This window comes from Epinephelus lanceolatus, chromosome 22, assembly GCF_041903045.1.
Source record: "Epinephelus lanceolatus isolate andai-2023 chromosome 22, ASM4190304v1, whole genome shotgun sequence".
NCBI classification, from domain to species: Eukaryota; Metazoa; Chordata; class Actinopteri; order Perciformes; family Serranidae; genus Epinephelus; species Epinephelus lanceolatus.
This window is the reverse complement of record NC_135755.1, coordinates 39,328,924-39,343,132: the sequence shown is the minus strand read 5'-3', so window position 1 is coordinate 39,343,132 and position 14,209 is coordinate 39,328,924. Positions and strand designations below refer to the sequence as shown.

The window sequence follows — 14,209 nt, the reverse complement described above, 5'->3', positions numbered from 1 at the left end:
AACGCCTTTGGAGACGGCTTATGGTAGAGAAATGAACATTCAATTCATGGGCAACAGCTCTGGTGGACATTCCTGCAGTCAGCATGCCAATTGCACGCTCCCTCAAAACTTGCGACATCAGTGGCATTGTGCTGTGTGATAAAACTGAACATTTTAGAGTGGCCTTTTATTGTGGCCAGCCTAAGGCACACCTGTGCAATAATCATGCTGTCTAATCAGCATCTTGATATGCCACACCTGTGAGGTGGGATGGATTATCTCGGCAAAGGAGAATTGCTCACTAACACAGATTTAGACAGATGTGTGAACAATATTTGAGGGAAATCTTTTGTGTGTATGTCTCTGTGGCACCTCGGCAGTGCCCAGAAGGTGAACTGACACCAGCTACCAGTCCACGCTCCGGATGGGGACTGGAACAGGCAACCCTCCAGTTCCTAACCCAAGTCCCTATGGACTGAGCTGACTGGGCAGTTCGAGTCCAGCGTGTGGCCTTTTGCTGCATGTCATTCCCTCTGTCTCTCTCCCCCTTTCACACTTGGCTGTCCTGTCCATTAAGGGCAAAATGCCCAAAAAATATCTTAAAAAAAAAAAAAAGTTTACCCTCAAGGTAACATTGACATATCATGTTCACAAGAATGAGAGAGAAGGTCTCAATGACTTTGACCTTTGAACTATGACCACCAAAATCTAATTGGTTTATTGTTGAGAAATTCCTTCATGGCATTCTTGAGATATTGCGTTCACAAGAATGGGATGGATGAATGTACAACCATGGACATGAACTGTGGTCATGGCTATTGCCGATGCAGAGGCATAAAAAGAGCCCTAACCATCTCAATTCAAAGCCAGGATAATAATGAATACACTGAGCTCTTAACGTAGATCAAGTGTGTATACGCATGGTAACCTATCTTAGCTTTAGCCCAGCTTTTGGTTTTGCTTGTTTTATCAGTATCATACAAGATTCATGAGATCATTTGAGATTTATTCAGATTTTTTCAGTTTACACTGTTTATCTTCATTTCTTCTTTTGTTCTTATTGGCTTTCTTCACTGTTGTTTTTATTCACGCTACAGTGTTGAATCTCTACTGTTTTACTTTTTCGTAATACTACATTTAATATATATTTTGAAATGCTATAATGATCTCATCCTGGTAAAGGGTGTGTTACAGCGTTAAAGATTGCTGCTGATATGTTGACATAATGTAACAGTAATCTTACTTAAGTATCTTGAGTGGAATAGAGGTATCTTTGATGGCAACAATGACCCCACCGTGGTCCAGGTACAGGATGTGATGTTCTTCTTCGAAAACCTTAAAAGAAGCAACATATAAAGGTTTGTTGTGAAATGAATGTGGTCATAATTTAACTAATGTAATAATGTGTTTACGTCTGTCCAAATCATGAAATGCAAAACATTTCAGAAGTGTTCTTGAAAAAGTAACATCCAAAATGGTACAAGTCATGCAGTGGTCTACAGTTTGGAGAAAAAAATGGACAGATATATAACTGGATTTTTTTCTTAATCTCCTAAGATTTTGCAATGTCTGTGAGAGCAGAGGGAAAGTGTAGAAAGGATTAGGAGAGGAACAGCAAAGAGGGAGTGAAGAGAGGGAAAAAGAAGCAGGGAATGAGAGGATGTACCTGTCTCCACGTCTTCCCACAGTCTGAGGTGATGTACATCTCTTCCTTATACTCTACTAGTTTGGAGCCAAGGTTACCTGAAGGAGCAATGAGGCATTGAAAATTTCATCAGGCAGGGAGCCTCTTGTGAGGCAAGCAACAACAACAGAACCAAAGAGAGGAGAGAACATAGAGAGAACAAATATGAGGAGACTACTGAATAACCAAACAGAGAAGAAATCAAATACAGTCGGTCAAGGATTTTCCCCTCAGAACTTTTTCTTCTGCTTTACATTTCTTTACCAAATGGACAGAACAAGGCTTGCGTAATTCTATGAACCTCAGAATGAGCAAAATTAGCTGAAATACAAGTTAAGCTAAGGTGGTGCTGCAGACGCCAGCCTCAGTTTTGTGTTCTCTCTTATCTTTATGTAATAGTCAATGTTTGTAGATTGAGAGGAACAAAAACTGGAGTCCAATGCCTTGTATCCTTCCTCCAAGAAGCTTCCTCAGCTCTAAATGACTGGTACAGAGTTGCAGTCATTCAGAACTGAAGAAGCTTCTTGGATGAGAGGCGAAACATTTTCAAGAAATGCAAGCAAGTCCAGTTGCCTACAATAAAGCACTTATGATTACCATGACCAGGATGACTGAGAATTTTCACCGACATGTTGCCAATCAATTTGGGAAAGAGTGTGTGGCGTCAGTCCGGCCACCCTATACTTCGACTATCCATTAGACTGATCATGGATTCCTATTTTTTGAGATCTATTAGTCCGACCTCCCAATAATCAAACCATACTTTTGCCATTTCTCTGACCGTCGGTATTCAGACCCAGCAACGGTTGTTAAAGTGGATACCCCGATCAGAGGTTTAACCAGATAGCCTGATGTTACTGTTTTATAGTATACAGGCACAGCTCGACACAGCGTGACAGAAACAAGTGTTTTCGCGTGCAAGCAACCCTGAAGTTAACTCTCTAATTCTTGCTACTGAGGGAAGTCACTAAATGATATGACACTCTTGGTTACGGTTGCACACAAAACTAGCCCAGCCCCAACCACAACAATAAGATAGGCTAAACTACAACAAAAATACAATAAAAGGGCTATAAAAGAACATAAAACATGCTATTTTAAGTAGCCTTCAACATGGCCTGAAACGCCCTCTGGGCAATATGCAAAACCACTGGCTGATGTCACTCACCAGCCAGCACACTAGCGAACACGTTGGGTTGTGAGTACCAGATAGTCACGTGACACCGTGGTGCATTCGGTAACACATCAGCAATTAAATCAATAGAGTTTAGATAGTGTATTTCTTTTCTTTTTTTTTTATGTCACCCAACACAATTTTATATACACAATCATTTACACCGTGCAACTACCAGACTCTCACACTGTTTACACATTCATATATCATATATCATAAGTTGACACTGTCCCTACTGATTTCTTACAGGTGAGATATCAGTCCATTATTTTAGGTCTGCAGTAGTATAAACTTATAAACTTATCCATTTTGACCACAAGGTATCAGTAAGCACTAATTATTAGGCAGCTAAGCTGCCAGGACACTATTGTAATCTTAGGTATTCTTCTTCTTTCTTCTTCCGAGGAAATCATACTTCCCATGGGTGAAAACTCACAGTCTCATGCCAGATATCCTCAGCTGTAAACTCAAGCCAATAGTCCTGATGGTGGCGCTACAGCAAGCGTCTGAAGTTCAAAACTTTGAAAATTCATAACAAATCAACCATACGTGCTAACAACATTCATCAAACTGTAGCCCCAATACTGAAGAAACTTTTGTACATTTAAACCTGTTAAAAATTATGAAGTTCATCACTCTGTTTTTTTCAAAAACTGTAAAACATCTTAAACCTATCTCCTCCCACAATTTTTGCTCAATTGACACCAAACTTGCTACAGAGCATCTTCAGACTGTCCTACAAAAATTATGTTTCTCAGATTTTTGATTTATCAAAAATTGAGCCTACGGTGCATCAAAATGTTTGACTGTAAACGGTACTGTAAACATATACATGCAAATTCTTGCTAAATAAATCTTCAATGTTCATAAGAAGATGACAAAATTCTAGAGTCATGGTAGATGATGTGTGGCAAATTTCAGAATTTTATCTCAAAAACTGAATTTTTGACAGCATTTTGAATTTTGCTCTAATGTGAACAACTGGAGTCAATGTAAAAATGGCAATTTTAAACATCAGTTATTCACTTATGGAGCAAATCAATCATTGTTACAAACAAATCACCAACATCTCCATGCTGTCTAGATGCAATATGTGTATTTTCAGATTTTTGTCTTAATAACTGAATTTTTTACTGTGGTTTCAAATCTGTCTTTCCATGCACGGATGGCTGCTTTCCTACACAACAGTTTAGTTTAGTTTAGTTTATTAAGATCCCCATTAGCTGCAGCAAAACTGCAGCTATTCTTCCTATTATGAAACATTATACACATAACATTATATACTATATATATAGTATATAATGTTATGTGTATAATATAATGTTTCATAATAATGTTTTGTATGTATGGGTATATTAAGATATGATGAAGTGTTAAGCTCACATTGTTTTGTTTGTTTTTGTTTTTTAATGCTTTTACAATGTTTTTCTTATGTTTTTCTTTGTATTTGTATTGTATATACAGTACAGGCCAAAAGTTTGGACACACCTTCTCATTCAATGCGTTTTCTTTATTTTCATGACTATTTACATTGTAGATTCTCACTGAAGGCATCAAAACTATGAATGAACACATGTGGAGTTATGTACTTAACAAAAAAAGGTGAAATAACTGAAAACATGTTTTATATTCTAGTTTCTTCAAAATAGCCACCCTTTGCTCTGATTACTGCTTTGCACACTCTTGGCATTCTCTCGATGAGCTTCAAGAGGTAGTCAGCTGAAATGGTTTTCCAACAGTCTTGAAGGAGTTCCCAGAGGTGTTTAGCACTTGTTGGCCCCTTTGCCTTCACTCTGCGGTCCAGCTCACCCCAAACCATCTCGATTGGGTTCAGGTCCGGTGACTGTGGAGGCCAGGTCATCTGCCGCAGCACTCCATCACTCTCCTTCTTGGTCAAATAGCCCTTACACAGCCTGGAGGTGTGTTTGGGGTCATTGTCCTGTTGAAAAATAAATGATCGTCCAACTAAACGCAAACCGGATGGGATGGCATGTCGCTGCAGGATGCTGTGGTAGCCATGCTGGTTCAGTGTGCCTTCAATTTTGAATAAATCCCCAACAGTGTCACCAGCAAAACACCCCCACACCATCACACCTCCTCCTCCATGCTTCACAGTGGGAACCAGGTATGTGGAATCCATCCGTTCACCTTTTCTGCGTCTCACAAAGACACGGCGGTTGGAACCAAAGATCTCAAATTTGGACTCATCAGACCAAAGCACAGATTTCCACTGGTCTAATGTCCATTCCTTGTGTTTCTTGGCCCAAACAAATCTCTTCTGCTTGTTGCCTCTCCTTAGCAGTGGTTTCCTAGCAGCTATTTGACCATGAAGGCCTGATTCGCGCAGTCTCCTCTTAACAGTTGTTCTACACCGCGTTCCAAATTATTATGCAAATTGTATTTAAGTGTCATAAAGATTAAATTTTTTGTTTTTCAATTAAACTCATGGATGGTATTGTGTCTCAGGGCTCTTTGGATCACTCAAATCAATCTCAGACACCTGTGATAATTAGTTGGCCAGGTGAGCCCAATTAAAGGAAAAACTACTGAAGAAGGATGTTCCACATTATTAAGCAGACCACCATTTTCAAGCAATATGGGAAAGAAAAAGGATCTCTCTGCTGCTGAAAAGCGTGAAATAGTTGAATGCCTTGGACAAGGTATGAAAACCTTAGATATTTCACGAAAACTTAAGCGTGATCATCGTACTATTAAGAGATTTGTGGCTGATTCAGAGCACACACGGGTTCGTGCAGATAAAGGCACAATGAGGAAGGTTTCTGCCAGACAAATACATCGGATTAAGAGAGCAGCTGCTAAAATGCCATTACAAAGCAGCAAACAGGTATTTGAAGCTGCTGGTGCCTCTGGAGTCCCGCGAACATCAAGGTGTAGGATCCTCCAGAGGCTTGCAGTTATGCATAAACCTTCTATTCGGCCACCTCTAACCAATGCTCACAAGCAGAAACGGCTGCAGTGGGCCCAGAAATACATGAAGACTAATTTTCAAGCAGTCTTGTTCACTGATGAGTGCCGTGCAACCTTGGATGGTCCAGATGGATGGAGTAGTGGATGGTTGGTGGATGGCCACCATGTCCCAACAAGGCTGCGACGTCAGCAAGGAGGTGGCGGAGTCATGTTTTGGGCCGGAATCATGGGGAGAGAGCTGGTCGGCCACTTTAGGGTCCCTGAAGGTGTGAAAATGACCTCTGCAAAGTATGTGGAGTTCCTGACTGACCACTTTCTTCCATGGTACAAAAAGAAGAACCGTGCTTTCCGAAACAAAATCATCTTCATGCACGACAATGCACCATCTCATGCTGCAAGGAATACCTCTGCATCATTGGCTGCTATGGGCATAAAAGGAGAGAAACTCATGGTGTGGCCTCCATCCTCCCCTGACCTCAACCCTATTGAGAACCTTTGGAGCATTCTCAAGCAAAAGATCTATGAGGGTGGGAGGCAGTTACATCCAAACAGCAGCTCTGGGAGGCTATTCTGACATCCTGCAAAGAAATTCAAGCAGAAACTCTCCAAAAACTCACAAGTTCAATGGATGCAAGAATTGTGAAGCTGCTATCAAATAAGGGGTCCTATGTTAAAATGTAACTTGACCTGTTAAGATGTTTTTGATTGAAATAGCTTTTGATTTCAGTAAATATGACCTCCTAATGCTGCAAATTCAACAAATGACTATTTTCAGTTCTTTACAACCTAGAAAATGTGTTGAAACTCTGTTGTGCATAATAATTTGGAACAGTGCATTTTAAGTTTTTTATTTTTGAAAAAAATACTGTTTTCATTGGGAGGTTTGTTCAATAACATTTGAATTAAACTTTAACAGTTGATGACTTGAAAATTATGTTGACTGTCATTTGCATCGACTATTTAGGAAAATCAGAGAAAAATATAATTTGCATAATAATTTGGAACGCGGTGTAGAGATGGGTCTGCTGCTAGAACTCTGTGTGGCATTCATCTGGTCTCTGATCTGAGCTGCTGTTAACTTGCGATTTCTAAGGCTGGTGACTCGGATGAACTTATCCTCAGAAGCAGAGGTGACTCTTGGTCTTCCTTTCCTGGGTCGGTCCTCATGTGTGCCAGTTTCGTTGTAGCGCTTGATGGTTTTTGCGACTCCACTTGGGGACACATTTAAAGTTTTTGCAATTTTCCGGACTGACTGACCTTCATTTCTTAAAGTAATGATGGCCACTCGTTTTTCTTTAGTTAGCTGATTGGTTCTTGCCATAATATGAATTTTAACAGTTGTCCAATAGGGCTGTCGGCTGTGTATTAACCTGACTTCTGCACAACACAACTGATGCTCCCAACCCCATTGATAAAGCAAGAAATTCCACTAATTAACCCTGATAAGGCACACCTGTGAAGTGGAAACCATTTCAGGTGACTACCTCTTGAAGCTCATCGAGAGAATGCCAAGAGTGTGCAAAGCAGTAATCAGAGCAAAGGGTGGCTATTTTGAAGAAACTAGAATATAAAACATGTTTTCAGTTATTTCACCTTTTTTTGTTAAGTACATAACTCCACATGTGTTCATTCATTGTTTTGATGCCTTCAGTGAGAATCTACAATGTAAATAGTCATGAAAATAAAGAAAACGCATTGAATGAGAAGGTGTGTCCAAATTTTTGGCCTGTACTGTATATACCCCAGGAAGAATAGCTGCAGTTTTGCTGCATATATATATATATATATATATATATACACATACATACATATATACACACTACATTACTATACCATATATATCATATATATCATACATATCAAATTATTCCCTACTTTGATAGATGCTGTTTTATTAATATTTTAAATTGATTTATGTTAGTGGTGAGTTTGATAGTTTAGGCAATGAATTCAATTCTTTCATACCTCTGTAAAGAACAGTGCTTTTGATGGTGTTTGATCTTGCCTTAGGCATTGTAAAGTTACCCACAGTTGCATGCCTGGTGATGTATTTATGGTTTTCTGCACTGAAGGAAAGGTTCTTGAACAAAATAAAAGGTGATTTTAAAACAGATATATTTCTGTCTTTGACCAATAGCCAGTTTAGATTCTTATGCATTGAAATGATATTTGTTCTATAGTCACACTTGAGTACTGTACGGGTAGCTCTATTTTGCATACGTTGTAGTTTGTTTAACATGTCTCCAGTGGCATTTGGCCAAACTGCTGGGCAATAGTCGAGATGCGTTAATATTAGTGCTTGAATTGCTCTATTCATGATATTTGGAGTCAGAAAGGTAGTGTGTCTTCTCATAATAGATATGCCTCTTCCCATCTTTGCAATCATATTATTGATGTGTTTCTTCCATGATAATTTATTGTCTACTGTCATGCCCAGAAGTTTGGTCTCATGCACATGATTTATGGTGATGTCATTAATTTTAATATTTAACACAGGATTCGTATCAATAATGTAATTTGACCCAAGAATCATGCAGTTAGTTTTCGATACATTCAGGACTAGCTTGTTTGTCTTCACCCATTCCACTACAGCTTGTAATTCCTTGTTTAAAATTATTTCTAATTCATTATTTGTGAGTGCTGATGTGTATATAGTGGAATCATCAGCATACATTGCTATGTTAGCTTTATCTAAGACATACGGTAAATCATTTGTGAAAACAGTGAATAATATAGGACCAAGACAACTCCCTTGGGGCACTCCACATGTCGTAGTTCTAATCTCAGAATAGCTGCTGTTAAAAAATACTGTTTGTGTTCTGTTTGATAGATAACTATAAAACCAGATAAGCACTGATTGCTTAAAGCCATAACAGGAAAGTTTTTTTTTAGTAATAAATCATGGTCAATGATATCGAATGCAGCAGAGAAGTCTAAAAATACAGCACCAACCATGTTTTTCTTTTCAATCCCTCTGAGCCAGTCATCAGACATGTGAGTCAGTGCCGTTGCAGTAGAGTGAGCCTTTCTGTATGCATGTTGAAAGTCACAGATTAAGTTATTTGTGGATAAATAGTTATTAACTTGTTCATATACAATAGTCTCCATCATTTTTCCTAACACAGGTAATAAATGTATAGGACGACTATTTGAACTAGAGAAAGGCAGTTTCTTGTTTTTTTGTCTGTTTCCATGCTTGTGGACATGTACAGCACGTAAAGCTTAAATTGATGATATGGGCTAACGCAGGAGCAATATCATCAGCAGCTAGTTTGAGAAGCCTGCTGTCTAGGCCATCAACACTCGGTGGTTTGTCTTTACAAGTTTTCAGGAAATTCTTTACCTTATTTATGTTTACATTTTCCAGTTTGAACCTGGAGTTTTTTCTTTTCATAATTTCATTTCTTATCAATAGGTGAGATACATCATTACTTAGATTAGGCATATTTTCTCTTAGTTTGTCTAGTTTGCTAATGAAATAATCATTGAGATAATTTGCAATTTCTACGGGCTTAGTTATGAATTTATCATCTGCCTCGAGAAACGATGGATTGGTTTTGTTTTTCTTACCCATCAGATCTTTTAAAACATTCCATAGTTTTTTACTATCATTTTCTACCTCATTAACTCGATTTTCAAAATATATTTTCTTTTTTTCTTGTTAGGTTTGGTGACAGAGTTTCTCATTTTCCGATAGAGGTCCCAGTCACATTTATTTCCTGTTATGATTGCAGTTTTTTCATTTGATCTCTCATTTTTCATAGAGTCTTTAATTTCTTTGTCTAACCTGGGTGTTATGGCATTCCTGACAGTAAACTTCTTTAATGGTGCATGTTTCTCAACCAGAGGAGAGGAGACGAGAGCAGGGGGCCGCAGCGGGGGGCTGTGACAAAAAACCGCGGTGAAGTCGGACAGTTTCCCGACAGTTTCCAGCAGTCTTCAGTCCGTACAGGAAGTCACAGACACACTAACATCCTGTCTGGAATGATGTCAATTCATTAAAAAAGTGATCAGACCCATATATCAATTTGTTTTCAGTCTCCAGTTGTTTTAATTATGATAGATTAACTTATTAAAATGCTTTACAGGTAATCTGTGGTTTATGTTCATGGTTCATGAACTCTCCTGTAAATCAGCATCATATCAGTTTGACCTGTCCCCTCAACGGGAACTGCCCATTGGTTCGACATCCCATTGTTCCGACCATATTAAACTCATTGTTCTGAAGTCTGTTCCGAAATCATCATGATGCCCTGTGGTTAAGGTCTGGTTAGGTTTAGGCACAAAAACCACTTGGTTAGGGTCAGGAAAAGATCATGGTGTGGGTTAAAATGAAAAAGAAAGTGACAAACTCATAAGCCGTGAGCCTGCTCCGCCTCAAACCGGTCGCAGTGCACCATATGCCCGCCACGAGCCATTCAGCACCGCGGACAGTCGGACTAATGGGATGTCGAACCAATGGGCTGTCGAACCAATGACATGGACCTCCCCTCAACTACACAGGCTGAGTACACTGTGTCTGACTATAACCTTCATATTTTATACAAGACAACAGCTTTCATTAAGGCTCAGTCAGATACAGTCAGAGCTTCACATCTGATGTTATTTTAAGAATCCTCACATCCCACTGATCACAAGTCTCTGTGTTGCTAAATACTTCAATAATTAAACCGTCCAATATTAATATAGTACAGTAGACTCTGTATAGTTTATGATGTATGTATTCAGTCTCTGACAACTAAACTTCACCATCAGTCACACAACATGTTTTCTGGTCACAGAATAAACCTTCAGATCAGACAAATACAATCTTAATCTCTAAAATTCAACACAAATGAAAAGTTTATCTAAAACGTCATCTTGTTGAGTCGACATCTGAACCAATCAGCTGTTAGATCAGGTGAGAGCCAGGCGGTGCAGTCGGTGGAGAGCAACTGCAGCGCCTGGCTCTAAAATCTGCGGCCGCCTCGCTCTCGCGGTTTTATCGCCGTCCACTTTTGTAATACGTCAGAGCAAGTCGGGAAGAAGTCAGATACAAAACTAAGCAGCATGCATTATGCGCCGATCACCGGTGATCGAATCTGCACAGGCCTGGCTCATCTCAAATGAACCTATTGTTAAAATCTCCCATAAAGTAAATGTCCTGACCCACAGCAGTATTGTTATCCAACATTTCACAGATTGTGTCTAGATAGTCATTATTAGCGCTTGGTGGTCTGTAACAGCAACCTAGGAGTATAGGCTTCAGGTGAGGTAGATGGACTTGCAACCATAGTATTTCAATGTTGTATTGCATCATATCAGTTCTGATTTTCACAGGCAAGTGATTCTGAATATAAAAAGCTACTCCCCCTCCATATCTATTTCTATCATTTCTGCAAATGTTGTAACCTTTAATATAGAGCTCGGTATCCTCAAAGGAAGAGTCCAGATGAGTCTCTGAAATAGCAAGTATGTGCAGTCTGTGTTCAAATAACAGGTCAGTGACTTCATTAACTTTGTTTCTGAGACTGTTTATGTTAATATGTGCTATTCTTAGACCTCTCTTTGGTAGTTTGTGTTGTGACGTGATTGTGTTAGTCATAAAATATGTTAGAAGAGTCTTTTATGTAATCATACCTTCAGTTATTTATAGATTACTTTGGAGAGCTGGTGCGAGGATGGATGATCAGCTTGCCATGTCTGAGGTAGGCGATGTCTCCTCTTTCACGTGCAGCTTTCAACTTTGGCATCAGTTCTTTTCTTTTTAAACGTACAGCGTCTGTGTAGTCCTCACTGATAAATATTTTAGTGCCCTTGAGGTTTTTGGCTCTTTGCATGACCGCAGCTTTGTCCTTGAAACGCAGGAACTTGACAACAATAGATCTTGGTCTGTCTCTGTCAGCTATAGGTTTACCTGTGCGGTGTGCACGCTCCACCTCAATCTCCCTCTGTAGCTGCAGCTTCTGCTTTAGAATGTCTTTCACTTTCTCCTCTGAATCCGCCCAGGATTCACCTGGGGTTTCGGGTATTCCATCAATCACGATGCTGTTTCTCCTCGATTGACCCTCCAGGTACTCTTGTTTGTCAATGATGACCTGTAGACTTTCACACAACTTTATAATGTCAGTTTGTGTTGTATTGCAATGTTCAGACTGTTTTGCTTGAGTGGTTTTAAGTTCATCTACATCCTTCTGTGTGTACTGTATGCTTGATTTCAGATCTTGCACTTCTTTTGTGATTGCATCCAATCTGGAGTTAGTCGAATCCATAATACTGTAACTTTAACAAAGCCTTTAAAAATGTCCTGTTGTTGCTGTAATAGAGCAGTGAACATGTCTTTCTGTTGATGCAACAAGTCATTTACCCTAGTGAGTGATACATATTCCTCATCCATGTTTTTTTGCTTTGGTGGCATTTTCTCTGGATGAGAGGATGCAGGCACTGGTAACAGGTAGCCGAGCCTCGGTGGGTTAGCAGCAGCAGGTTAGCCGGGCGGTACAGGCGTCGGTCAGCAGCAGCTGACAGTGGGCCAGAAAACAACGGCAGAAAGCCGGGGTGGAAACCGCTAGCCCCAGTTAGCCTGCTAGCTCCAGTTAGCCCATTAGCCAGTTAGCCCATTAGCTAGCTAGCTCGATGGTGGTGGGTAGCTCGGTGGTGTGGAGTGCCCGGCCTCACTCAGGCTCGCTCCGGTTGGCTGGCTAGCTCGATGGTGGTGGCTAGCTCGGTGGTGTGGAGTGCCCGGCCTCACTCAGGCTCGCTCCGGCCAGCTAGCTCGATGGTGGTGGCTAGCTCGGTGGTGTGGAGTGCCCGGTCTTACTCAGGCTCGCTCCGGTTGGCTTGCTAGCTCGATGATGGTGGCTAGCTCGGTGGTGTGGAGTGCCTGGCCCCACTCAGGCTTGCTCCGGCCGGCTAGCTCGATGGTGTGGAGTGCCTGGCCCCACTCAGGCTCGCTCCGGTCGGCTGGCTAGCTCGATGGTGGCGGCTAGCTCAGTGGTGTGGAGTGCCTGGCCCCACTCAGGCTTGCTCCGGCTGGCTAGCTCGGTGGTGCAGTCCAGTTAGATGCTTTTGCATTGACTCTTGGTATCAAAGTCACTGTGACTCGGCCAGCTGCTGTGTGTCAGTGTGACAGCTACCTTCAAGAACAACAGGAACTCAACTCAGGAGGCAAGAGGGAAACGCACAACAAGAGCAGGGGGAAACATGTCTTTGGTGAATGGCTTACTCAATTTGTGAAGCCACTGTTGAGTTGCTACTTGCCAATTAGCTCAGAGCAATAGAGGCTGCTCTTTGGTCCTAGAGGTTGCGAGTTCCAGCCTCAACTGGTGCAGAATCCACATTGTAATGTAAACATCTTAATCATCTCCCTGTGCTCCAGATTATTGCTTAGAATTGCCTGAGCCTGACTCATCGATGTTCAGCATCTACAAGTCTTCTTCCTGCTAGAAAATCTGCCTTCTCATGCTTGAAAATAAACCAAACTTTGCACAAAGATCCAGTGTCAATACTTCAGTGTGAAACCATCTGAGGCTTCTCACTTTGCACATAGGTCAACTAGTTAAACATCAGTTTTTCACTTATGAAGCAAATCAATCATTGTTAAAACAAATTACCAACATCTCCATGCTGTCTAGATGCAATATGTGTATTTTCAGATTTTTGTCTTAATAACTGAATTTTTTACAGTGGTTTCAAATCTGCCTTTCCATGCACGGATGGCTGCTTTCCTACACAACAGTGAATGGCTTACTCAATTTGTGAAGCCACTGTTGAGTTGGTACTTGCCAATTAGCTCAGAGCAATAGAGGTTGCTCTTTGGTCCTAGAGGTTGCGAGTTCAAGCCTCAACTGGTGCAGAATCCGCATTGTTACGTAAATCAATCAATTCAATCAATTTTATTTATAAAGCCCAATATCACAAATCACAATTTGCCTCACAGGGCTTTACAGCATACGACATCCCTCTGTCCTTAGGACCCTCACAGCAGATAAGGAAAAACTCCCCCCAAAAAAACCTTTTATGGGGAAAAAAAACGGTAGAAACCTCAGGAAGAGCAACTGAGGAGCGATCCCTCTTCCAGGACGGACAGACGTGCAATAGATGTCGTACAGAACAGATCAGCATAATAAATTAACAGTAATCCGCATGACACAATGAGACAGAGAGAGAGACAGAGAGAGAGATGCAGGTAATGACAGTAGGTTACAACAACATTATTGAAAGTAATAATATTATAGTTATAGTTCTGGCTACTGTGGTACAATATGTTGAAAGTATGTATTAATATCTGACAGTATACATGTGTGACAATAGTCATATGTGTATAATAACAGTAGAAGTATGACTAATGACTAATGATGGCAGCAGCAGCAGGAGGCATCTGGCAGGACCACGGCAGCAGCACAACCACACACGTCACGCTGTCCAGGCACCGCTGCGATATGAGTTAATCTGAGAGACAGTGG

The 14,209-nt window shown here is 40.6% G+C and overlaps 1 protein-coding gene across 1 annotated transcript in view; it reads right to left on the bottom strand.

The window, feature by feature from the left end:
- The window catches only part of sorcs2 (sortilin-related VPS10 domain containing receptor 2), a 1,194,681-nt gene that overhangs the window by 78,144 nt on the left and 1,102,328 nt on the right, over positions 1-14,209 (bottom strand). The window contains exons 12-13 of the mRNA XM_033609881.2: positions 1,646-1,722; positions 1,223-1,314 (exon numbers count right to left, since the gene is read on the bottom strand). Of these exons, the coding sequence (XP_033465772.1) occupies positions 1,223-1,314; positions 1,646-1,722 (169 nt within the window). The remainder of the gene's footprint in view (positions 1-1,222; positions 1,315-1,645; positions 1,723-14,209) is intronic.